The 27,468-nt window shown below is 42.5% G+C and overlaps 1 protein-coding gene across 10 annotated transcripts; it reads left to right on the forward strand.

Annotated features, from left to right (window-relative positions):
• Nucleotides 1–27,468, forward strand: DCT (dopachrome tautomerase). Of its 10 annotated transcripts, XM_069008431.1 has the most exons (12): nucleotides 1–162; nucleotides 6,800–6,885; nucleotides 8,541–8,581; nucleotides 9,193–9,321; nucleotides 9,604–10,400; nucleotides 17,568–17,867; nucleotides 19,332–19,432; nucleotides 20,483–20,649; nucleotides 22,260–22,439; nucleotides 22,545–22,680; nucleotides 24,083–24,284; nucleotides 26,190–27,468. In XM_069008431.1, the coding sequence occupies exons 5-12, from the start codon at nucleotides 10,100–10,102 to the stop codon at nucleotides 26,369–26,371; spliced, it is 1,569 nt and encodes a 522-aa protein (XP_068864532.1). In that variant the 5' UTR covers nucleotides 1–162; nucleotides 6,800–6,885; nucleotides 8,541–8,581; nucleotides 9,193–9,321; nucleotides 9,604–10,099; the 3' UTR covers nucleotides 26,372–27,468. The 10 variants fall into 10 exon arrangements, with proteins under 10 accessions (XP_068864532.1, XP_068864506.1, XP_068864515.1 ...); XM_069008405.1 differs by having other exon boundaries at nucleotides 6,800–8,581; XM_069008414.1 differs by having other exon boundaries at nucleotides 8,536–9,321.

Below are 27,468 nucleotides of genomic sequence, written 5' to 3' on the forward strand. Positions count from 1 at the left end.
GGACGGGGACAAGGACAGAAGGGTTAGTGGTTGCTTCTTGCCGAAATCTGGACCGCAGTTCAAAATTTCCCGGACCTCACTATTCCTCTACTGTCAATAGATGGCTGAAACTACTTTATTTCACAGAAAGCTGAAGGAATAGCTTCGAGGCCAGGAGATCTGGTAATTAATGTCACCTAGTCTTTGCCCTTCATCTGCTTCCTCCTGTTCCTTTCTTTACTTGTAAGTTGAGAAAAATAATTTGGTTTTTCTGAAGCGTATTTTTAAGGAGGGCGTCTGGTTTTGATTTGAACACATGAAGAGGCAGAGAGTTCATTAGTTGTCTTTGGTAATTTGTTGCAATTTTTTCAAATATATACTTTAATCTGGCCCTGCCCTCTGTTAAACCTTTTCTCTGTTAGATCAGAGATCTTCGTACCTGGCATTTGGTAGTCACAAAACTGCCAAGTCAGCACCCAGCTTTGTTTCAGTAAGCTAAAGAAATTAAATTCTTTGATTCTTTAAGACAGATTCTCCTGCTTTCGGGTAATTTTTTTGGTAACCTTTTTAATACACTGACACCAGAACAATACACGGAAAAAAGACTTTCAGTATTGGTGTCACTACTGCAGCAGTAAAGCATCTCCTTACTTCTCTGTTCAGCATCTTTCATCTATGCATGAAAAGGTGTTACTGGTCCTTTTCTAAGCACAGCATCACATCAAGCATTGATTTGAATTACTTGTCCAGTACGAGGAACACTCACTACAGACAAACATCCTTTTAGTACAAAGCAAGGGTAGTGGTACTTAGATCCCTACTAATAAGACAGATAAGGGGTAGTATAACTGCTAATATTACTATTTTTCCTAAAGATTTTTTAAGGTTTTGAAATAACATTAAGACTGCACACTTGAGTACTCAGGAACAGAAGGAAATGTTAAAATGATCACTTACAACTCCTCTGAGTGTGTGATATCAAAAATACTTTAATTTTTTTGCAAAAAGTGTTCAATTATTCATCAAAGACTTCTATGGTGCTTTGGGGATGAATTAGGGAGGTATTAATTTCCTGCAGATATGTGATCAAAGAAGGAAAAAAAAGAGAATGGGTGCTTACTTTTTGGCCTTTTCCCCACTGCTGAATAAAAGAGTCATGGTGCAAGCTTGGATGCTGGATCTTTGACTCTCTGCTTGGCTTGTGCAGTGGCACCCTGAGAGACAGCTTTTCCCAAGGTCGTTTGCTATGGAGGGAAGAGCTGGACACAGTGGAGACAGTGGCCAGCAGGTGCTGCTCAGCTGGGGGGCCTGGGTGTGGCCCCAAGACTGCTTTTATGCAGTGGTCTGGCTATACCCCCCAGTGCTGCTCTGGAGGTTTGGTCCCCCCTGCCTCTGAGTTCCTTGAGGGGCAGGAAAAGAGTGAGTCACCCTCACCCCCTCAACGTGTCTGATTTTTAGCAGGAGTACTCAGGCACATGGATCTATGACAAATATGTGCTGTGGTAATGTCTGAAATTTCTGTTTTAAAGGTAAAGATAATATTACCTGTAATAGTAAACCCGTTCTCAGAGCTTTTGTGATGTTAAACAGAAATTTTGTGGAGCACCAAAATACTAAAGATGATAGCCATGGGGACACTGAGAAGAAAATATCTTTTTTTTTGTTTGGTGTGGGATTTAGATTGCATACACTGAGTAAAACCTGAAGTCTTATGTGGAAGAAGAGGATACAATTAAGAGATAACCTCAATTCTGGAATTTTTAAACTTCTGTCTGTTTGATTTTGCAGGCTTGATGCAGATTTCTAATGTGGTTTGGCAGGTTCTGTGAAAAAGCCTCAAGTGTTGCTGCTTTATTGCTTGTCAGAGAATATTCAGTTATTTCTTCATTCAGCTGTACCTTCTTTACACAATCTTTTTTTGCTGCACTCTAGGGCTCTTCTTGCCAGCAAACATTTCCATTTATTTTTCTATCAGCTTCTTCCCTAAAGAGGAAACCCCCTGCTAGGACGCAAATACAGGCTGTCTAACTAAGCATTTATATTTAGTCACAAAGTTCCTTCTCTGCAGCTGGAAGCTTCTCTGCTGCTACAGATATAGTTGCATATGCTTTTTTAAATGTCCATCAAATACTGAAGTTGATACCTCACAGGGACTCAGAGGAAAACAAAATCTTACAATGTGTTTTCAGCCTTATGCAAAGATTCAAAATCTGGTGGATTTGGTCCACACGCTTTTTCCATGGCCATCCTTGGCTCCTGTTTAAAGTGAATGAAAACTGGGGCAGAAGGAGAGGATCAGAGAGAGGTGTACCCCACATCCTAGCTCTGCTGCAGGCTGCAAGAACTTGCAGTCACAGAACATGTCAAATAATGAAGCTTAAAGCTTTGCTGCGAAATACCTCTATTTGGAGTTTCTGACATAGGTGGGACAAAGTTGCTGTGCCTGGTGTTTTCCATAGGCTCAAGTTCAGGTGTTCCTCGTGTGAAATGCTCCTCCTTTTTCTCCATGTCCCGTAAGTTGCACATCTACTCGATTTAAAAAGTCTCCTCCTTGTCTCGGAAGGAATTTCTGCACTTGATATGTGTTTCTGTCTTTTCTACCTCTCAGCAGTAAAATTTCCTTCTCTTTGGATTAAAAATTGGGTTTGTTTGATAGAAAAGATTTGTTTCTGTCTCTTGACTGAAAGGTTTCTGACTTTGTCTCCCTCACTGTTTATGGACATCTGGTAAATCTCATTTAGTCACATAGTGTGACAGATACAAGGGGTTTAGAAAACATGACTCGGGAGTCACATTTAGGGTTTTTTTGTGTTTTAATAACAAATCTTAGTTATAGTGTATTTGGTTTCTGATCCTGTAGAAGAACTAGAATGGTGTTTTTCAATTTTTTGGGAAACAAATGCAGTTAAAAAGGCAACAAAAATTTTCAGCTGATGATGCATTTCTACAATCCAATAATTTGTATTCAAGTCTTTTATTTCCCCTGCCCCCCCTGCGAGTGGGATGTTTAGGAGAGCTTTATCCTGTTTGAGTTCAGCTCAGGAACCTCATTTAAGGAGGCCTTTTCTGATCCTGTTCCTTGGAAGTTTTGCGTTGTGGTCGTTTTTCCCCCCCTCCTCCTTTTTTAAATTTTTTTTTTTTTCCCAGTGATATATTCCAGAGTTCCTACTTTATGCTTTTCTAGGAACATAGGACTCATATTCCATTGTAATGTAGAACTATGGTACAGTTATGGTACAGTTAAGGCAAATTTGGGGCAGTTAAGTGAAACCTTAGTCTTCAGTCCTGCTATGGTCATCAATTCTATCTTTATTCCTCAGTGAACCTCAGGGGAAACATTATGTTTTTTGTTTGAATGTGTGTACATCCTCTTGCTTATAGCAAGGGAGCATTCATTACTTTGTCCAACAATGGTCTTGGAATTTAGACTACATATCATGAGGGATGAATATATTTTGTTCCATTTAATATTTTCTATTGGGGTAAGTAGTAGCATTAGTATTTTGAGTAAAAAATGTGAGAGAAGAATGTCTTCTGGAACAGGCTCTGGAAAGCTGAATGTAAGGTTCCAACCAAAACTATACTATGACTCTATAATTTCTGATATTATTTCAAATACTGTGCTTGTCATATCTTTCAGATTTTTTTTTAATGTGGTACGGAGCCAGATCTGAATTTCCTTCTTCATATTTCTTCCCCTGTGACAGGGACAACTTGTTGCCAGCTGAATTGATGAGATGAGAGACTCTATGCTACCTATTTCACTTCACATTTTGTAAACTGACATAAATCTACTCTATGTAGATCAGATCCTCCCCTACCACAGCCATTTAGTGATATTCATTGGATTTCAGAGATATTTAGAATTTCAGTGTCTGTCTGAATTCAAACTAGTCACCCTCACCTCCTTTTATGATCAAGGCAGAGAAATTAGGACAGAAGTCATTGCCAAGATGCAAGGTCTGTCTGAGAATGGGGTGTGTTGTTCCCTGGAGGTGCTTCTTTCCCTTTGTAGAGTATTGGTGAATGTCAGGGTAACTGAGATTTAGTTGTCTTACCTTCCAGATTCTGGCTTCCTTAAGTGAATCATACTTTATATTCTAAATCTGCCTTTATTGTAAGCCTGGGCTAGAAGATGATGAGATAATTCTGAAGATAAAGATGTCTTTGGGTAGGTGGTTACCACAGCAGCAGTTTAATCTGCCAGTCAGCATTGTGTTTATCTAAATTATAACTTGTTTAAGCTTATATCCATGTCCCTGCATAATATGGACACTGGAAAAAGTGTGCTTGGCTTGTTTAGTTAGAAAGTGACAGAGTTCTGAGTCTCATAAACCAAATGATGATACTCTATCATGATCACCAAAGAAGTTTCTCAGACATCTTGAATGAGTAAGTAGGACGAAAGAAAGACCTTACAAAAGAAGTGGACGTGCTCAATTATTGTCTCAGACAGAAATGCGTAAAACCACAGTAAGGCAACACCTGACTTAAAAGTGTAAAAATGTGTCTGCAAATAATGTTTATTTAAGGCTGTGGAAAGATCTGGGAGAGCTGACGCAGGCATGTGTGTTACCAGAGCACTGTAAGAGTGTAAGCCCTTCCTTTGCAAGCTGTGCAGAGTACATGCTTCAGCTAGCATGTGTCCTTGGGGAGGGGAGAAGCAAAGTGCTAGCAAATTCGGAGCTTTGGAAATGTGTGTCTTTAAGTAATTCCCACTGCAGTCAGCTCCAGACTTCTAGGAAGCAAGTGCAGCCAGACCACAGGGCCCAGTGAGGAATCCATGAAGAATCCAGGAGGATTCATCTGTCTAAATGTAGACCTCTCATGCATATTGGGTACCTACCACTGAAACCAAGGCTCCCTTTACAAGAAATAAATAAACTGAGTTTAGGCCTTGTGTGGTGCAGTTCATCCACTCCTAATGTGAGTACAGAAAGCAGGCCAAGTGAATTGCACCCTAAACCTAGCTATTTCTCTCCATTAAGAGAGTATCCTACAAAGGAAACCCTGGGTGACTGGTTAAGTGTAGATTTCAGTAATCAAGAGATGTTTAACATCAGGTGAGATAAATTTCATTCTCTGTCACTTCGAGACCTACAGGTAAATCCACAAAAAGATGACATGTGAAATTGGTGACACAAGGAAAGGCTGAGTATCTAGCATCCAGACTGATAGGGTACAGCAGCCTTGTGGTTATTGAGGAAAGAAAACTCATGGAAGACTGTGAAACTGTCTTTAACTTAGGTTTAATTCCTGGCTGCATTCATCTGGTGTATTTTCCATGGGACCTGAGCAGATTGTTCTTCTCTGAGTTGCTCTTCTATTCTAACAATATGTGAACATGTTGTAGCATATAAATTGATTTTCAGGAAAATAATTCCATGCATTAGAAAAGGACTGGATAAATAATTTAAATATGAGAAGCCAGGAGATGATGAGACTGTTCATATGAAGAGGATTTCTGTGCAGCAGCAGGATCATGAGATCTTCAGAGCTGCTCTGACATTCCCAGATGTTGTCCTCATTCTCCCAGAACAGGGAGACAAAGGGTAAGGTGGTGACACGGCAGTAGCTTGTGTTGAGAGATTCCAAGGACATAAATTTGCTAGGAGATTCAGGAAATGTAGAACACACATAGGTGTCTGAAAGCCTCTGCTGCAGGTTTCCTTGTAAAATTGTCTTTCTTCTTATTATCTCTTAAGTCATTATGAATTATCATGTAATTTATTTATTCTTTCTGTTGATATACTGGTTTTCACACAAGTTTATATGTAGAATGTTTTATTTTGACCAAAATTCTTTCCAAAATTCCACAGGCTAAATACTTTTCTGGCTTGATACTAATTGGTGCTTGAGTACAGTAGAAGGAGCCTGAGAAACAATAGTGTCATTGACAAAAAATGTGAACTTGCTGCCTACTTACTAGTCAGGAATTCTGTATTACTTATGTGAATTGTGTTTAATGATTTCTTTTTCTGTACCTTCGAGCATTCTTTATTTCCTCTCTTGCCACAAAAATATGTGAATGTACTTATCCCAAAAATGTGTTGGCATATGGATATATTTCTTTGCCAGCCTTTGATGACAGGCTGAGAAGTTTTCTGTTGGGGGTGACCCTGTACATGAATCCAGACTGCAAGGTTGCTGAAATACTGTTTTCCTGTACTTTCAGCATAAATCCTAACTACTGTAATTAAAAATTGAACACAGTTTCAGGTGTGGTAGCCTGACCCAGTAGCTCAGATGTGTGGTGTGGTGGGTTGACCCTGGCTGGATGGCAGATACCCACCAAAGCCACTCTGTTATGCCCTCCTCAGCTGGATAGGGGAGACAGAGTATAGAGAAAGGCTTGTGGGTTGAGATAAGGGCAGGGACAGATCATTCACCAATTACTATCATGGGCACAACAGACTCAGGGAAATTAGTATAACTTATTACCAGTCAAATCAGAGTGGGGTAATGAAAAATAAATTCTTGAAAACACCTTCCCCTCATATCTCTCCCTTTCCCGGGCTTAACATCACTCCCATTTTCTCTTCCTTCTCCCTACCAGCAGTGCAGGGGAACAGTGAATGGAGGATGTGGTCAGTCTATCTTGTCTCTTCTGTTCCTTCCTCCTCAGGGAAGGATTCCTCACAGTCTGCCCCTGCTTCTGCCTGCGGTGCCTCCCACAGGAGATAATCCTCCATGAATTTCTCCAGTATGAGTCCTTCCCACAGATGCAGTCATGCAGGAACAGACTACTCCAGTGTGGGTCCCTGCAGGGTCACAGATCCTGCCAGCAAGCCTGCTAAAGCAGAGGCTCCTCTCTCCACAGATCCTGCCAGGAGCCTGCTTCCCAAAGGGTCACAGCCCACTTTGGGCATCCACCTGCTCTGGTGTGGAGTTCTCCCCAGGCTGCAGGTGGGTCTCTGGTCCCCTGTAGACCTCCATGGGCTGCAGGGGCACAGCTGCCTCACCAGGGGCTGCAGGGGAATCTCAGCTCTTGTACCTGAAGCATCTCCTCCCCCTCCTTCTTCTCCTTGGTGTCTGCAGGGCTGTTCCTCTCACATATTTTCACTCCTCCCTCCGTCTGCAGTTGCTTTTATGCAGTAATTTCTTTCCCCCTTTTAAATCTGTTATCCCCAAAGTGCTACCACCTTCGCTGATGGGCTTGGCCTTGGCCATCTTGGAGCCATCTGGCATTGGCTCTTTTGGACATGGGGGAAGTTTCTAGAAGCTTCTCACAGAAGCCACCCCTGTAGCTCCCTGTCTGCCAAACTGTGGCATGCAAGCCCAGTGCGTGTGGATAAGGCAGTGCAATCACAGTTTGGATCATTGGCATGGCTCAAGTGCTCAGATTTGCTGCCTGAAAAGTCTTCCTTTTATAGTTCAGGGCAGTAGTACCAACACACAGCACTACTCATTTTTCAAGATGTAGTAAAACTCTGTAGTAAATAGAAAGCCATTCAGGATGCTAATTTGCAAACTGATATAGTGCTGATTCTGTGCAGCCCCAACAACAGCTCCTTTATTTAAGTGTGATTGCGTGGGAAAAATGGAGGAACTTCTCAGTAGTGGTGTACTAAGGAACAGACAGTGCTTGCTGGTTTCCCGATGACTGATTGAAAGACAACTGTCTTTTTGTAGTTTTGTTCAGTGTATTCCTCATGGTGTGTCATGCAGCAGCAGAGAACCACCATTGTTGGCGATGCAGTGACGCCAGGATGTGGGATGTCTGTCCTTTTTTCCATTTGTCTGAGTGCCCCCCCCTCAGCCAGGGAAGGCACTCCTAAAATGCTAATGCATTACTGAGGACCAGAGACTAGTGCTACATCTATGCCAGGACTGCATGCTATAGTGTGCTCCCAGTTTTGCAAAATTACATAGTTGTGATGGAGGGAAGTAGTCATAATAAAAGCTACACGTGTGCCACTCTTCTACTCACAGTTCTCTTTCCCCTGCACACTAAGTAATTTCCATGTCATCCTCTACCTGCTATTCCTTTTCTCCACACTCCAGCTTCTCTGAAAACAGCAGATTTCTCCTTCCTCATGTCCTACATTAGAAGCCCATTTTCTTGTCTTACCTTATCTTGACTGCCTCAGTACCTCACCTTTTTCTGTCCTTACTCTTTCTGTCTCATATAGGTAGGAACCTTCCTATCAGTGTCTGAATTGAGCCATCTTTGACTAAAATGGCTGCTTGGATGCATATTTCTATTTTTGTATAGACCCATCAGTTCAGGGGTTTGATTGGTAAGCTGAATCCTATCTGTATGTTTTGATTTAATTTCAGTGATGCTGATAAGTGAGTGTTCACTTTAATTGCTTTCAGATAGTATATGGATAATGTGGGTAACCAATGTCTTTGGTACAAGACATTGTCTAACACAGATTCAAAGACAGATCCTTCACACACCAGAGAGATGTATTTGGGTGCTGAGTAGGATGGGGAGGAATGTTGTTCAGATGGTTTTTGAGCCAGTGCTTCCATTCGTAACTCCTGAGCTTCTTCAACATGTTTTTCCAGTACCTATTCACACTTTCTTTCTTTTTCACATGTTGTGTCAAGAGCAGCAGACAAAAGCCAATTCCAGGTAAATTGAATCCAAAGTGAGGTGAGTTGAAACCCTTTTCAGAATACATGGTACTGCTAATTCGCTTTATGCCTCCATAAATGAGGTAGAATAATATTTCAGTTTGTCAAAGAGTAAGTTTTTGATATAAAGATCTGAGAACCTAGAAGTGCTGATGACAGTGTCCATCCACAGTGTGGATGAACTCTTTAGCTACATGATGGCAATAATTTGCTGCATAGATCAAAAACTTCTTGTGGCAGAATGGTGAGGTTGAACATCCATATTGAATAGCACAGACACAACCATGGCTTTTTTTTCATGATACATGCTTATAAAAATGGCTAAACAACAGAGCTGTTGTTTAGCTCTGTGGAGGGGGAAGGTAATGAAAGCTTTCAGTGAAGTGGGGGGGTTGCCAGTTTTTATTTAGTATGGTGGACCTGAACTAATAGCTATTGCTTCAGACTCACAGAACCACTTATCATGATTTTATTTTTGTTTATTAAATTTATTGCTCTAGGAGTTGCATTTAGGGCAAGAACTGCTACATACTAGGAGCTATTTAAGGATATTTTTGTCAGTGTACTGAACAGAACCACTTATGTGCATGTCTGGTGTGTGGATCAATCTCATAGACTGTCTCCTGCCAGGTGGGTAATAAATGCTCAGCTGTGACAGTTCTGAAAGTCTAACAGCCAGACCAGCTCTACAATAACCTCTGATGTAATGATGGGGAAAGGATTTGAGAGCAAATAAGGACCGTTCACTCTTTAAAACAGGTAAATAATTTATTTTGCATGCAATAGGGCTATTAGGAAGGAAACCTTTCTTCACTTGCCATTCAGATGTTTTCAGTGCAAGCACTGAAGTTCAGCAGTTGGCAGGTGGAATCTCCATCCCAAATTTATACTACCACATTTATTAATTTTTGTTAATGATGCACCTCTATCCTCTGCACTTCCAGTTAGTTTCCACTGCTACTGCTTTAATGGAAGTATTATCTTGCAGTGAATGAACTAAAAGAGAAGAGGTTTCCTCTTCTATTTATTATCTGTTTACAGGGTTTTGATTAAAAGAATAAACGTATTTCTCCAGCCACCTCAGCTAAAACAAGACCATCAATTTCTCAAAGCTCATAAAAGACTTGCAGAAATAAATCTGAGGCATTCACTCTCCTGACAAGCTGCAAGACCCTGCAGAACTTGCTTTCACACTGGCATCTTTTCTGCCCTTGATGTCATGTGCAAAACACGAGGATTTGTGCTGTGCTAATCCCCCTAATGAGGGCTTCTCCCAACCTCTATATAAACCCTGCTCAAAGCCGTGGCTGGTGGGCAGGCACCACAGAGTCAAAGCACCCGTCTTTTGAACTGCATTCAAGGCAATTAGAGGCCGGGATTAAACAAACACCCAACACCAGCATCCTCAGCAACAAGAGTTATTATCCTGGTTGGCCGGGGCATGGAGCCGTGGTGAGGCCAGGCTGTCCCACAGTAGAGATCTCCCTGCTCTTCTCACTCAGGTTCAGCCGGGAGGCAGAGCCTACACCCAGCTGTAATGGGAGCCCTGAGGTGGCTCTTCTGGGCTGGGCTGGGCTACCTAAGCTGCTGCTGTCCCCCACAGGTGCAGGCACAGTTTCCCCGTGTCTGCATGACAGTGGAAGCCCTTCGCCTGAAACGCTGCTGCCCGCCCTTGGGGACAGAGCCAGGCAATATCTGCGGGTCCCTGCAGGGCAGGGGACAGTGCGAGGGTGTGCAGGCAGACACTCAGCCCTGGAGTGGCCCCTACACTCTCAAAAATGTGGATGACCGGGAACGATGGCCCCTCAAGTTCTTCAACCACAGCTGTCGGTGCACAGGTGAGATGGGTGCTGGGGGGAGGGTATGGGGATGGAGGGGTCTACTAACCTTGCTCCAAAGGCCAGAGACATTCCTGGTGGTGTAAGACACAAAGGAGGCTTCAAATATTACCATTTTCCTGAAAATTCGTCCATATTGACAATACTATTAGTACTTTTTCAGAGCAGCAGGGTTGAAGAAGTGTTTTCTCTCACATGAGCTTTTATGTTTTCCTCTTTGCCTGTGGAGTTGTCCTTGTAGCCAGTGATCCCCTTTCTTCGCAGGGTTCTGGACCTTTCAGTGCTGCTTTCAAACCTCTGTCACTGCTAATCTAATCACAGGTGCAGTGAACCTGGATCGGTGTGCATTGTTTGAAGATTCTTTCCTCATGGACTAGCAGTTTGCAGCATGGCATAGCCCTGTGCACTGCAAGTCTCCCGATGTCAGGCCAGGGCATTTCCCAGGTTTGTTAACTAAATCTACCTCTTACATTGATCCAAAATGTGTCTGTACAACCACCAAAGAGGCCATCCCACGCTTTTCCTCCTCATCTCCAGCTACTCCTTCTCACTGTGACTTTACATAGGCTCCTGAGTTTGCATGCTGGAGGTGAAATGGATCTGGGAGCAGATGTGCTTGAAGGTTAACCTGGCCAAAGGGAAAAGGTTCTGATGAGACCACTTCACTAATGCTGGCAGGAGGCAGTGAGCAGGAAGGTGAGCTCAGGGCAGGATAAGGTATCAGGATCAGCAACAGCCCTGGCTGAAGGGGGGTTAAAATGAGCAGGAACTACACCCTCAGCCCAGACTCCTGTGCAGGGCTGGCAGGAGATGGTACCACTAGTCGGGCAAAAGGCATGTTCCAGCCACTGAAGTCTCTTCCTAGGCAAATTTCAAATGAAGCCTGGGATTTCTTGTTGAAAACATCAAGTTGTTTGAATTTTCTAACATGGGAAGAATAAACTGCTTTCCTTCAGCCTGATTCTTAGAACAAGCTGAACTGTTTTGTCTAAAATATCCTTGGCTCTCACTACCAAAAAAGCCTGGACCAATCTGAGAAGGCAGCACTGCAGAGAGCTTCAGCCAAAGAGGTTAAATTTTCCAGTGCAGTTATCAACTGGAAACAGAGAGGTAGTGGCAGATGACTTAAATGAATATGTGGTGTTGCCGAAACTCCTCAAAATAATAACAATAGGCTTTAGAGTATACATCAGTTTTTATCTCTTCCTTTGACTGTATTTCAAATGCTTGTGTGAAAGGACTTTTCCAGATGGTTTGCAAAAAATAAAAAAAATGGATGCACTTTTTTTTATCTCAAAGGTTCTTATATACCTCCAAAACTTAAGTCAGGTATCACAAACAGACACAGATCCTGGGTCAGAAGAACACTGAAGCACATGGACATACACCAATATTTACGCAGTTAATTAGAGCATTAAAACCTGGGAATAAATTGAAGAGCAGTGGAGACAGACATGGTCTGCATAGGCAGACGTTAATTTGCTTGTCCAAGTAGAGATAAGCACTGGGATTTGATGTTTGCAGGACAGGATCCCAAGTTACATGAGCAGAAGGTAGTGTCCTTTCCTTCAGCCTTACTTCTGAGCTGGCTGCTCCCCTCTTTAAATCCCTTGGATTCCTCTCTCTCTTTGCAGTTTTTAAAATATAAATATACCAGTGATAAAACAGTAAGTGAAAGGCATCCTTAAGCATGACTTTCAGAAAGTTTTCCTGGGCTGTACTCTGCTTGATGCTGTATGCAAAACCATTTCTGGGAGAATGCGAAGAAGTTCACAGCCGTGTGGGATCTGCATTAGATCTGATGCTTTTACAGTGCTGGTGATCGTGGCTCCGTGTCTATTCGGGTTTTTTGTGGTTTGTTTTTCCACTCAGTTTAATACACTGGTTGGTTGTCTGCACACCAGCTGTAAGTGGTGTGACGTGTAGTATTTATTAGGCATCCAGAGTTATGCTAACTGTGTAACATAATGGTAGGTAACATATGGTAACGTAATTTAAACATGCTCATTCAAAGGGACATGGAACAGTACACATCTCTGCTATTAAGGTGTCCTGTTTTCCAAGTGAATGTTATGTGCAAACTGCCTGTTTGGAATGGTTCCTGTATTGTGCAAACTCCAACCCCACCAAGGCTCTTTCTAGCACTTTAACAAGATAAACAGTCATGTTCCATCTTGGCACTGTTTAATTTATAGTTTAGAAATTGTGTGAATGATAAGCTATGGGAACTCCAACTACCATGTGGCTGATAATTTGGTTAGACGGTGCCAACTGAATGTGTCACATAGCTAATGGCTATATGGTATCTATCCAGGTCTGGGTCCTGAATATTTATGGAAACCACTACTCCCCCACCCCCCTCACAACAACCAGACAAACCAAAAAGAAGAAAGAAAATCCCAAACACAAATATGGATAAATGGCTATAATGGGATCAGATAATTTTTTTTTCCATTTCGAGGCTTCAGCAGATAATATGCATTAGTTTTTCTTTAACTAAGGACAAATAGAACAAGATTAGAACAAAAGAAAGATCCAGCTTTGCTTCCCACTTTTTGTGCCAAGGGCCATGGTCAATCAGCAACTGCAAGTCTGTTGTCAGGATGCTGCACATTTCACTCAACATGTTGGTTGCAGCAAAAATATCATCTCTGTAAAAAAATACGGGGTTATGGCATGAATGTAGTTGGAAGGTAGCAAAGAGTTTTTAGTTCTCGTCTAATTTCAGTTTTGAATTTATTGAATGTGTTCTGCAATTGGTTTGGGTGCACCTGATATTATTCAATATATATAAATTCTTAAACTGAAATGACCTGATGACAGATCCTGACAGTGTGCAGTACTGTGTGAAGGGGAATGTGCTAATTTGTTTTTGAATAAGGTGTGTGTGTTGAATTAGACCAAGTGATGGCTACATGAGTCCAACCTTGAATATCGAGACTTGTAGCTGTTTACACAATAAAACAGTATTTCAGTGATAGCGAAATTTAGTTTATAAGAAAACTGTTATAGAAGTCTTGTGAACTAAATGTTATTTTGAGTTCTAAATGATAATGTTGTACTGCTGGGATAGAGGTCTGGTATAGCATTTTAAAAACACAGTACAGAAGGCTATTGTGAAAAACCACTGCAGTCTGTCATGTGGTTGCTAGTGCAGATTGTCACAGTGGTTAAACAATGACGTAGTTTGAGTTCACTGAGGACTTAAACATAATTATCATTCTTTTTTTTCTGCTTCCACTTTCTAAGGTTTACATATGGGCATGTGATGAACTTTGCTCTATTTTTTAATAGAAGCTTTTTGGTTGCCCAGGCAACCTCTGGGCTTGAGAAGCAGCTACAGTGGTGTGTGATGACTGGTGTTAGCATACACCAGTGATGTTTATGAGCACATACCAAGTGTCAGGTCATTAAGAAGTGTGTTTTACTCAGTGCCATGCCCATGGACTGACACACTGGGAGAGCATGGTCACAGTGCCTACAGAAACAGCCGGATTCACCCAACTTGACTGAGGAAGAGCACCTTAAATGTTGCTGAGTTTAGGTACAGAAAAAGACAGCTCGCAAAGCATGTGATCCCATTTCCAGACAAAAGGGTTAGTGGAGAAGACACAGATGATTTTTTTGACCAGTGTCAGTATAATGGACATTCCTGGAAACAGTGGAAGAAGCCAGGATCATCCAACAGAGATATGATCTCCCTTCTGTGTACCAGAATGACCTCCCACACTATGTTCTCTGGAAACCACAAGAGATGATAATAATCTCTGTTGTCCCTGGCATAGCCTCAGGAAGGTAGTACACTGGGTTCTTATGTGTTAGTCACTGAAGGTGAAAAAATGCTAAGGCATGAACCCTTGCATGTTCCTATAGTTCCTGTGTGCAAAAGGATCTTGAAAGGGTCTAACTGCCTTACTGAAAATATCTACTGTGTGCTATATACTGCTATCATGAGCTTACTTTTCCTGCTCTCCTAGAGCTGTACCATTGAAGTTCACCATCACCAGCAGAGCAGACGAGGAAGATAAGCTGTAAGAGACCACCATTTCACAACACTGTCCTGTGGGAAGTGCACACAGCAGTAAATGAACTTTCTGGAAACAGTAATGCATAATTTCCAGATCTGAGGCCTGGTAGAGTGCTTTAGAAACAAATGCCGAAAGAGTGTTTTGGGTGGGTCATGATAAAGCTGGGTCTGATTACTGCAGTAACTTCTGGTTGCAATGTGGGTAATCCCACAGACCTCCATCAGCTTCTTGCCATTTCAGCTGCTGCGTAATGGCAGTGCTGTGATGCACAGAGTCTGTTGAAAGATAATGACAAAAAGCAAGTTTTGATATCTTGAAGTGTTGTTGTTTTGTGTGTTTCTGGCAATAGAACATTGCCAAATAGACCTGAGGATGTGACAAAAATGTTCAACACAATCAGCAGAAATACTTCAGTGTGAAATACCACTTTGCCTGGAAATCATCTCCTGCAAGTCTCCACTGCAGTCCTCTTCCCTTAGTAACAGCTCATTCCCCATTGAAAAGTGACTGGGGAAGTGATGGAAAGAATGGACACCTCTAATTCCCTAATAGATAGGGTGGTTACAGGAGAAAATCCTGCAGAGCATCAACTGGATATAATTAGCACCTGCCCAAGGGAAACAGGTGAGAAGTCATTGTTCCACCTGGCTCCACATACATACAGTTGGAGAAAAGCTTCTTCCCATGAAGATAAATCATCATTTCAGGCTTTTGCAACTTTCTTCTCAGAGCCTGAGGAGGTGCATAGAGTATACCTAAAATACAGATATTGTCTGGTAAAATGATTTCAGGCATCAAGACCTGCGTAGATTCAAAGGGCCCTTCCTGAGAGAGGAATAGGCACCATCACAGCCTCAACAAGTGACCAAGAGTGTCCTGTTCTAATACCAGCCCAGACAGCACAGACCCGGTCCTGCACTGACTTTGGTTCTGTTAGTGCTGTATTTCAGTGTGATGCTTATCCAGCACTGTGAGTAGAAGGATCCTTTAAATGACTGAAGGAATAACTGGCAGTCTCAAAAGACATTGTTGACAGATCTTTTTCATGGTTAATTCCTGCTTTTCCCTCCTTCTCTTAAGGATTGGATTGTACCTGAGTGTGAGGGGTCAACAAATGCTTTCCAGAAGTTCATGGTCCATGACTGAAACTTGAGAAGTATACATGGCCTGATTAGGCAATGTTGCAAGATATTCCTAATTTTTGTCATCTGGCCAGTTCAGGCTGGAGTATGTGATGGGCCCTGATAGCTAGGCTGAGGCATGAAGAATGAACAAGACACAGATAGTGGAGTCCACCAAACAATAACAGTAATTGTGCTGTTCTGATGGGACCCTGAGGATATTGTGATCCAATAAATCTTCCATGTACATACCACCCCCCCCCCCCCCCCCCCCCCCATATCCATACCATCCATACAATCATCTTTGTTTCACATAACTATAACCTACTTGCTTTTTCTGGAGTATGTCTTCATCCCCTTTAGCCAGTGCAGACCCCTGGCTTTGGGTGCCTTCCCTCATAGCTGAAACATGGCAGCTGAACCCAGCTGCTTCTACTTGCATCATGACAAGCGTAAGCCATACCTCTGGAAATTGTCCTCATGGGATGCCATCACGATGTGCATAATCCAAAACCTTGCTAAAGTCTTCATGCTTGTGGTCCCTAACCTTAACACTGATCCTCAGCTTCATGATAACATGTAAACTTAGAGATCTCAGGGGCTCTGAAGCAACAATAACCAACCTACGGTTGGTCCAAACTCTACAGTGAATCCTCATATCCTGGCAGGTCTCACAGGAGTCTGTCACAGATGTTTACAGTTCAGCAGCCCTTACCCTAAGAGCTAGACATAAGCTTCAGAGCCTTGTTGGTAACAGCCCTTGTAACCTTGGGGGTCTTTGAATTTGGTAAGAAGCCCTGTAGCCCCTAACAATCTGAAATCTTGCTTTAATATTAGTTGTTGTTCTGGTCATAAGCTCAAGCCCACATCTTAGGGACATCTGCCCATCTGGGAACTTTTCATAAGACTCTTCCTCATCCCCATGTTAGTCCTGGATCTAGCAGCACCGATACGTGCGGTGAGCAGTGAGATTTTGTGGCATTTTGGAAAAAAACTGGCATGGTTGTTGTGGAGTGAGTGTGTGGGGAGTTGGAGGGGAGCTTAAGGAGGGGTTAAGGAGTCAGTGCAGGTTTTTGAGAACTGCATGGAGATCCCAGAGGAGCCCTGGTTGCCGTTCTGCTCCCCCCTGCCCCGGCAGCATTGCCCACTGTCCTACACTGCTGCAGTCTGCCAGCACACAGGCAGGGGGCAGGTGTGTACCGCAGGAATGGCCGCTTGTTCCCCGTCTCCCCCAGAATCCGGGAGCGAGCTGCAGTAGGGCATTTCTGCTGCTGCCAGCTATCTGCCACAGCGTGCAAGAGGCCACACTCAGGCAAGCTCTGCTTTCCGGGGCTCTTCCATCTCATCAGAGAGTCTGAGCTAATATCCTAGAGCGGACCTGATTACTTGCCTTAGGAGTGATGCCAGCAGGGAACGACAGTAGTGCAGTGTTTCTTAGGCTGTTATTGCAGCACTATTTAATAATGCTTAAAGCATGACCAGCAGCAACCCTGGTGCTTGTCCTGGTTTGTGTTGGGCTCCAGATACACTGTTAAGAGGCACTAGTTTCTCATAAGTTTTGTCCTTAAGAGAACTGTTTTGTTTAGGGATTTTTTTCCTGTGCTTAAGGATCCACATGAACTGACCCTGCTTTGGGTTTGAAGCAGAGGAGTACTTGAGAGCTAGTCGAGCAAAGCACTTCATCACCGGCTTAACCTCAATTGCTCAGCTCTCTGTTCAGTGAGAGTCCTCACGTGCCTGAGGGCTTTGCAGAGCTCTGAGCACCTCAGGGCATCGAGCCCATTACCCAGCACTTCCCCAGCTGGCTGAGTGTGATTCTTGGCCCTGCTGTGGCTCTGGGAATCGGGCCAGCCATCCTTCTGGTTAGTCAATTGGCAAAGCTGCCAGTCTGCTCAGCTGCTGTCCTTTCCAGGAACCTGCATCTCTGGGGAAGAAGAGCACTAATTCTTAATTCTGCATTTCACTGTTAGTTTTCCCTGATTCATAACATCATGACTGATTGTTCCCTCTTGATCCAGGAAACTTTAGTGGCTACAACTGTGGTGAATGCAAGTTTGGCTGGACCGGCCCCGAATGCAACAGGAGGAAGCCAGCAGTTGTCAGGAAGGACCTCCACTCCCTGACAGCAGAGGAGAGAGAGCAGTTCTTCGATGCTCTAGACCGTGCCAAGACAACCATTCACCCAGACTATGTCATTGCAACTCAGCACTGGAGAAGTCTGCTTGGTCCAAGTGGAGAGGAACCACAGATTGCCAACTGTAGTATTTATAACTACTTTGTTTGGCTTCATTACTACTCAGTCAGAGACACGCTATTGGGTTAGTGCTTTTCTTTTCCAATAGGCTCTGCAGGTAAAGAAAAGGGTGAAAGTACCACTGCTGAATGAAGGTGTGTGCTTAACACAGCTGTGCTGCCTCATCAAGCACTGAGTCCCAGTAGTAGGCACAGAGTTGTAGAGCAGTTGATGTAGAGACTTGTAGAGAAACAGTTGGTGGTGAGAAGCTGGTGGCCGTCAGTAATCGAGGGAGATGTCCTTTGGACCTGCTGTGGTCTGGTCCCCCCACCCCATGGCAGCTGGAGCACACCAGTTGCACTTCTGGTGCATCTTCAATCTGACAGGGAGCAATGCACAGTCTTCACTTGAGTGAACTGAAGTGTGGTCAGGCAGCGACTGACTTCAGAAAGATGTTCCCAGTCCATAGGACAAGGTAGGTGCAGTGGCAGTGGGAAAGAGGTTCTGCAGTGGTGAAGGCGCAGACCATGCAGAGATTTTTGGGACCAGAGTGCTACTGCTTTCTGTGGCCTTCACCAGATCACTAAGAATGGGATTTGCCTGACTAGCCACAGTCACCTTTTAAAACCAGCCTAAGTTAGAGGTTTGGGTATCTAACCCCATGCTTTCTCCCAAATCCAGATTACTAGTCCTCATTGCTTTTCTAGACAGAAGTACCTATACCAGCCCCATTTCCCAAAGCCTACTTCTCGTAGGAGGAGCACCAACTAGTATGGCTTTTCTACCTGGCACTCCCATGTGCAAGCTGAACAGCCCATATCTATCTCCTTGCTGGAGGACAGCTGCTACTCTGCAGTGGCTTTCATTCAGTTTGCCCCTCTGACACAGTTCCATTTTGCAGGGCTGAAGGAAGCAGTCTGTGGCCCAGCGAGAGCAAAGGTCCTTCAGGGGACAGGACAGTCATGTGGAAAGGGAAAGGGGCAACTTCTAGTGCTGCTGCAGTGGTAAATAAATGCATATGTGGCTTGAAGCTTTCTACAGTGATAAACCCCTAAGTGGTTTGAAACTTCTCACCACTCACCCAGCAAAAGCACAATACAAGAAATAACAAGCACAATTTGAAGAAAGTTGGCAAAGGATTCCAGATTACTATTGGCATGGAAAATGCTGACATTCTCTTGATAGATGGATGTTTAAATCTTGCAGCGGAGCAAGAGAATGAGATAATGCACATATTAGCAAGGAGATAGGGTTTTAGAAAGTTAAACTGCTTTTTAAAAATCAAAATCCACTAAAGTGGGAAGAAATCTTCACAATGTCCAGCTTTTTAGGGAATGTGAAATTTTGAGAAGCACGGGAGCAAATATCCACAGAGGAGTTTGTTTCACTTGTCCCAAGTAAGTGATGTAGCTTCTGATGTGTGCACTCTTTTCAAAGATGCAGAGCAGAAGGTTCTTGTTTAACTCCTCTCCGGGCAATAAAAGAAGGTGCTGTCTTTCTCTCCAGCCTCGTTTGAAGCCTAAATACTTATTTTATCTTTCTTTTGTAGGTCCTGGCCGCCCCTTCAAAGGTATTGATTTCTCCCACCAAGGACCTGCCTTCGTTACTTGGCATAGGTACCACTTGCTGTGGCTGGAGAGGGAACTGCAGGTTAGCTGAACAGCCTTTCCTTTTCCTTGCACAGCTTCTCCCTTTTGCTCTGTCACCTTGTTGAGCCAGCCGAGGGTAAGCTACTTCCTACAATAGATTTCCCCCCAAAGTCTGAGGTGTATTTGCTTACTGATCTTATTTTTTTGTTTATTTTAAGTGAAATTAGTGCTTTCTGAGTGCTGAGGACTGAATGGTTTCTCACTGTGAACAGTGATTTGAAGGTTATCATGGAGATTTTTTCCCTTCATCTCCACAACAGAGGATAGAAGATGTGAAGTAATAGTATTTATTAATAAGATTGAAGCAACACCTTCATGTAAAACTTGGTAACTGATATTCTTGGCTGGTACTGGAGATACCATTCCAATGAAACCAGCTCTAAATATGACATATTATACATTTAATACATACATATATTTAGCAATATGCCTTTTAAACAAATATATGTTAACATGCCTGAGAGTCAGTTGCAGAAGGATTCATTTCCATTTGCATGACTTCTGTATTGGAAATGTTGCTGTATTTCAGCCTTACAGATCTCTAATGAGAATGGTTGCTTATCAAAGTAGTTGCAGGATCTTGCTTGTGTGAAATCGTATCTGGCAAGCAAGCACAATCAAATGCACTGTGCTCCCCTATTAACACAAGTTCTGATTCCTCCCCAGGGCCAGTTTTCTGGAACGAAAGCCAACCACATGCACAATTTTACCCATTACCCGCTTACATCATTCAAAGCCTCTTACTTGCTTAAGGCTCTATTTATCTCTACTCCTGCTCTCCTGCCTGGTGTCTGAGTTGGCAGAAAGCCTAACATGGCCAAAAGAAGTGCAGTCCCACAGTAGGGGAACTAGTGACAATGTCTTTGCTTAGACTGATTCAATGCCACAATCTTTTGGAAGGAGTTGGAGCGGCACTGTGAAATGCAGGTAGCCGAAATGCAGAATGAAATGCACATAGAGTGAACTACCCAGTCAAACAGCTTGAAGGAGTCCCTTTCCTTCTCTTTCCTTTGGAGGTGATTCCCAGCTAATGCATTTCTGTCCCTTGCAGCGTCTGATGGGCAACGAGTCCTTTGCGCTGCCGTACTGGAACTTTGCCACAGGTAGGAACGAGTGTGACATCTGCACTGACCAGCTCTTTGGAGCATCACGGCCAGAGGACCCAGCCTTGATCAACCTGAGCTCCAGGTTCTCCCAGTGGCAAGTGGTTTGTAACAGGTATGAGAATATCCAGGGGAAGTTCGCATATGGACAAAACCTTGTCATTCAGCATTGACAGCATGCGCTGCTCTCTTAGTGTGAGGGAGTGGCAGGAAAGGAGACAAGGCATCTTCTTTAAAACTGGAAATTGCCACCAGTTTATGTGTAGATGGTGCTGTGTAAACTTTCTCTCTTGTATTATGGAAGTGTATTTTTTAAAGATGATTCTCCTAGTACAGGATTTTTGTTGATTTGGCCAGTTTATGGCTGCCAAAAGTCTGAAGAGTTTCCATGTTGGCAAGTATCTTTCTAACAAAGGAATGCCTGTGTGTTGGTTCTCTATAACATACACCCAACTGATCTCAGCAGCAGAAAAAGAAAACTGTTTTGGCATGTAGGAAGCTAGAGATAGGCTGAAAAGTCTGGTATGTTGTTTTGGATGAGACCTTAACCCTGGTATATTTAATGCAGTTTGGGGATTGACTTTGAGGTATCTGAGATTTCACATGAAAAACAACACAGAGCCAGCCAGGAGCTTTCTGCCAGCTCCCTGTGAGAATGTGCTGATTTGTGTGAGAGCAAGGCTTTGACAGGGGATTCGGATGCAGGATTGGGGTGCTGTGACATAAAATGCTGTTGATTACGTTATCCATGCATCATTCTTCTCTCAGCTCAGGGCAGTGTGCAGTTAGTCAGACAGAGGTACCAAAAGCTCAGGGTTTTTCAAGAGTCTCTTTTTCTGGATACCGAAAGAGATATTTGAAATTCCAGCTTTGGGCACCAGTTGGCTTTAAGTCCTGCCCCTACTTTTTCTCAAAGATAAATAGGGCGTTGGTTTTTTTTCTTGAAAACTGAAGTGACTAAATTCAGCCTTCTCAAGGTAAAGACAAGAAGAGCTTTTGTTTATTTCTGAAGTTTCTGAAAATGCTGTTTCATTTCACACTGAACAGCACAGATTTTTTTTTGTTTGTTTCACAAGTGTTACAGTGTTTTTCTCCTTCTCCTTCCCTCTTTCTCTCCCTGATATAAAGGATTTGCTCCCCATTAGTTACTGGGTAACCCCTGCATGAGCAGGTTGTTCTTGAAGGCCCTGAAAAAAGAAGATGCAATGCATTGCTATTGCTTTTCTTCTAAAGGGGATGAGGGATGGAAAGTGAAAACCTCACAGCTCACATTTCAATATTTTTTTTCCTCTTTTTGTTGAGTTAAAAAATAGTCCTTACTCAGGAGTGAAAGCTTGCCAATTCAAAGTTGAAGTCTGTTTTACATTGCCTGACAAAAACTCTTCTTCCAAAGCCCTTGGAAGGGGAGAAGGCGTGATGGGAGTTGTGCTTTCCTTTTCTAAAGCATCCTCTCTCTGTGGACAATGAACCTGGTAACCCTTGGTCTAAATGACTGATGGTCCAGAGAGAAAGCAGAGCCGCAGAAAGCCATGTTATGGTGACAGTCCTGCAATAAATTAATCTCCCAGGCCATGGGAGGTGAACTGAGCTGCCACAGGAGGTGTCCATCCCAAACCTCTGCTCTCTCACATATATAGCTGAGGCCTCTTTATACTGCGTGAGAAAAAGCCAGCAAACAAGGCATCACCTTCCTCTGACTTGTGCCTCTCTCTGCTCCATGCTCAGTTTGGATGACTACAACCGCCTGGTCACTCTGTGCAACGGGACTGCTGAAGGGCCGCTGCGGCGGAGGCCGCCCCAGGGCTCCAGTGAGCAGCTGCCCACCGTGGAAGATGTCAGGAGGTGCCTTTCCCTGCAGGAGTTTGACAGGCCCCCCTTTTTCCGCAATTCCAGTTTCAGTTTCAGGTTTGTCCTTCAGCTCCTCTAGAGCTGGCTGGGTCACTGGTTTTCTTTACGAGCACATTTGTCAGCTAAACGTGGTTACTTGATGGTGCTTTTACCCATCCACAGGAATGCACTGGAGGGCTTTGATAAACCAGATGGCGCCCTTGACTCACCGATGCTGAGCCTTCATAATTTGGTTCACTCTTTCCTGAATGGGACCAGCGCTCTCCCTCATGCAGCTGCCAACGATCCCATCTTTGTGGTATGCCTTTTACCCCCAGCGTGATTGACCATGACTGTGGCTCAAAGGCACCTTTCTCACCAGAGATTTGCAGAAAAAGTAAAGCAAATTCCCTAAAAATTAGTCCTTTAAATAGAAAAGGAGGAATCCTTTATCTTTTCTTGAACACTGCCACACCTGCGTAAAGGTTGAATAAAAGGAAAAATATCTTAGGGTAATCTGTAAAATATAAAATAAGATTCTAGGGAGAAGAGCTGCTATTCTGAGTCATGCTGCCCTGAATCCTTTCATTAGGTGGTATCTAAATTTAATGGCATATATTACAATTTAACAGCAACAAGGTAAGGTGAAAGTGGGCCTAGTTATTTTAAAGCAGTAGATTGAGGGGCTTGTTTCTTTGTTTCAAAATTTACAGGCTAAAAGAATGTCCATCTGATATCAGGGTCTCTTGGGAAATAGAAAGAATGGGATTTCACTGGTGCATCAGAGTAGTGCTGCCCTGCCACGAGCAGCACAAATAGCAATGTGCAAATAAAAAGCCAGTAGTCAACTCTGCTTATACATCTTTCTCCCCTAAGGAATTTGTGTCAATTTATTTTCCTCTTTGTTAGATTAAACCACAGTGTTTACATATATAAATTCTTTGTATATTATATCTATATATTATGTAGATACATTTCTTTCTTACCTTTAAGTTTTCAATCTTTTTTTTGAGAAATTAGTCCAAACACTTACGTAGTGGTTTTCCAGATTGTTCCCATAATAATTCTTTAATTCTTGCATTAGTTTATTTCTTACACAATGTAATTCATTTCAGTACACTGTAATTTTGTACAAAAGATTATCTTCTATAGGATATTTTCCAATTTTTTCCCAGGGTTGTAATTAAAAAAACATGAGTACATCAGAAATTAGTTTCAGACATTCGTAGTAGTTGTCTGAAACAACTTTCCTGTATTAGTCAATTATAGATCTGTAAACTCACCTGATCAAATTCATGGGCACCTGGAGCTGTGGAGTTGGTGGCACGTGCTCTAAAATGAGCATGATGGAGTCAAATTTCCTGCAACTTTCCATACTTGTTCAGAGACGAGAAAGACTAACATATATTTGAAAGGCACATTCACTGGAATGGGCTCAGTGGTTCCTCACCTGAGAAGATTCACCTGCCCATTCAATGCCAGCTGATGTTAAACTGTCTGGAAAAAGATCTTATTGTGAACGAGCAGCAACAAGAGTGTGTAAAGCAAAATGTCCCACGCAGAAGATGAGTTTAGTCTTCTCATGAGCTTTTCTGGTTTCCCATTCTGTAAATCCCATCTAAATTATATTATGTTCCTCCTGTGCGTTTGTTGAGTGTTTTAAAGGTGGTTGAGTTCTGAAAGAGCTTAATAAACATGCGTGCCCATGGCCGGATTTGCAGGTCCTTCACTCCTTTACTGATGCCATCTTTGATGAGTGGATGAAGCGTTTCAAGCCCCCTAACAACACTTGGCCTGAGGAGCTGGCCCCCATCGGTCACAACCGGCTGTATAACATGGTCCCTTTTTTCCCTCCGGTGACCAACGATGAGCTTTTCCAAACTGCAGAGCAACTCGGCTACACCTACGCCATTGACCTGCCAGGTATGTCCCAGGACACTGTTCCTGGCCAAGTCATGACACAGCTCATATTTTCCATGGCACAGGCATATATAAAATAAGGAACCTTTCACAAAATGCACAAGTCTATTCACCTGCTCACTACCCAACATTAATATTTGGGTACCTGGAGAGATGTACCTGGGTGTTTTATGTTGTAAACCCTCCATTTTAAAGATTTTTCGTGTCCATAGCTGGGATGTGTCTTAGGGTTTGTCTATCCATTTGAAATTACCTTTGACACAAATCAGACAAAGACAAAATAGCAAGAAAGCACAGTATTTATGCACAAAATCCAAATTTTGCAAGAAGATATTAAAATATTTGTAAAAGGCAGAAGGGTAAGAGCTGCATGAAAATCATGCTTCAGCTCCTTTTCCAAAGATTAAATCTAAGCAGTTTCTTTCTCCGCTTCAGTATTACTTTGAGAGGCACTAGGTGCTTATCTAGCCTGTGTGGGCAGGAATTTCTTCTAAATGCTTACCAAATATCTGTGGTTTTAATCTGTGGAGACTGTTTAAAGGTCTATAGACTGCAAAAGATTGAAACCCTTGTCCTCAGGCTGCATTCATGCAGGGGAGCCCTACTTTGTGGTGGCATGCTAGCTGCTTCTGCAGTGCTTTTCTCAGGGGCATTCCCAGAATTCCCCTGGAAATTTAAACTTCCCCTCTTATGGAGTTTAAGTTTTCCTCCCTTTGGACTACTGTCCCCCTCTCCTGCTTTGAAAATGTGGATGCCCCTTTGGCATGAGGCACTCAGAGAGGAACACGGGCAGCTTTTGACTCTGCTGCTTCTCAGCTCACACCTAAAAATATTGTTAGTTCACTGTGAAGGAGGGTATCTATCCCTGTCTGTATGGCCTGTGTTCAGACAATAAAGCTTTTATATACAAACCCTTCTCTTTCATCTAAAAGAATAACTTGCTAATTGTACTTTATGTAATCACATTAGAAATAAACATATATTAATACATTGCAGATTCTTACTTGAAAGGTGGTAAAGAGGTAAACAATTCATTTTGGGACTTTACTAATTTTTTGAATGATTGTACTCAACTTTTTTGAAGACTGAAGGTTGGGGCACAAGACTTTTAGTTGCTTTTATAGTCAGTGTGACATTTCCCTTAGCCATCTGTCTCCTCTAACTCATATGTCTAAAAAACTTTTAAATATGTGCAGTCCTCTTGAGAGGTTTTTTTTTTTTTTTTTGTGATTGTTTTGTCAAACGTGATTATTGCCATCTCAGTATATGTAGAATTCTTCAGAAAAGGAGAGCAGGCAATTTTTGCTTCTGAAAGCATAAATGAAAACACAGAAATTCAGTCAAATGGAGCAGCGTTATTATAGGAAAAAGCAATATTATCTTTGAAGACAGTGGTTCTTCAGAAGTGGTTCAAAATCAGCAGATGCGATCTGGAGCTGGTCAGCAGTACCACACTAAGTAGTGTTTTTAGTTAAAAGTTTGACAATTGGCTGCTTTGTGGTCTTCAGGAAAATTTGAGGGTTTTCTGTTGACCAAAATAGCTTGGAAGCAGCTGTCTTGAAATGTCACTATAGAAAGAATTGCTTAAATCATTCATAATTTTGGCCAAATTAGATGAAAGAATGGTCTTTTTGTTTTGTCAGTGCTAATCTTTCCCATTCACAACACTTTAATTTGTATGAATTGTTGAAGTTTAAATTCAGCTCTAGACTCCTCTGGCAGGAAGCTTCTCCAGCTCTGGTATGTGTCTCAGTTATGTGGTGTGTTAGGAGCTTTGCCTGTGGCCGGTAGGTCACAAAGCTGCACAAGTAATCACAATTATCAGCGTGTAGGAAACATTGTGTCTTCCCTGTAACTTGCAAAATTGAATGATGGGCTGTCCTCATTTCAGTTGTTTCATATTTCCAGGTTCCCTTGAAGAAACCCAAGCATGGGCTGTCATGGTTGGATCCACAATTGGAGGAGCACTTATAGCTCTGGCCATGCTTGTTCTGCTGCTTGTACTTTTCCAGCACCGAAGGCACAGAAGAGGTTTTGAACCACTGATGAATGTGAGCTTCACCCCCAAAAAGTACATGGGAGAGGCCTAATGCCCTCACTTTCTTTGCTTGCTCTTGTAGGAAGCGACCTTGATTGCCTTACTGAGATCTTAGCTGAGACTTTATCACACACTCCTTTGACAGCTGACTACATTGTTCTCATTCAGGTTTTTCCCATTATCTTGTGAATTGTAACGTGTGAAGTCTCTGGGTACATTTGAGCAAGGCCCAAGTCAGACTAGATTTTTTTCATGATTAAATGTTATCTGGAGTGTGTGACACTTGTAAATCATCCTCTATTGATTTAGATCAAGACAGCTAAGAATCCAAATAGGAGAAAACCAACTTGAATAACCAAGATAATTTTTCACCTCAATGTGTTCTTGATTTCATTTAGCAGTATTAAGATGTGCTGAAAGTTATTAATTCTACATGTATATTTGAATAACATATTATTTTACAGTTATCAATAAATATTCTGAATAACATAGTCTTGTTTTGAGGTTCAAAATGTTTCATGCTGTATGACAAAATACTATAGGAGCACCCTGGTTACAGTTTATTTCAGAAACATGATCAATTCTATATGTTATTTCCAATAAAGTTGCTGTTAGCAACACCAGGTAAATTCCGAAACTCCAATTCTCTGAAAATTTAGGAGCAGGATTTCCCTGACACCTACACACTTGTGTTTTACCTCTGTGTTAGCGACCTTGGACAGAAGTTGAAAGTAGGACTTAACTTTTTTGACTCTGATGCACTGTTCTCTGTATCTAGACTTAAACTTCCAAATTTCCAAAGTCTGGGATTCAGGACTCAAGGTAACAGGACTAGGATAACTTTCATTACTCAAGTGTGCAGGTGGGGAATCAGGTTTGGATGTGGCATTCGTTAGACCCCATCCTAAGCATTCCTTCATACATCCCCTATATATTTCTTTATTTAGACATAGGTTTGAAGCCCATTTGTGTGGTTCTTCTGTGTTGTCTTAGAACAGGTTTCTTTACATACCAAATGACGTCTTGAACAGATCCTGTCAGCTTTGGTGCTTGATGTATTACATTAATGGAGTGTTCCAACTTTGTGTATTGTGGAATCCTGAGTCTTGTAAAACCTTTGCTTCTGTAGCCTTGAATAAAAAAATTCAG

The sequence above is a fragment of the Aphelocoma coerulescens genome, chromosome 1, assembly GCF_041296385.1.
Source record: "Aphelocoma coerulescens isolate FSJ_1873_10779 chromosome 1, UR_Acoe_1.0, whole genome shotgun sequence".
NCBI lineage: Eukaryota > Metazoa > Chordata > Aves > Passeriformes > Corvidae > Aphelocoma > Aphelocoma coerulescens.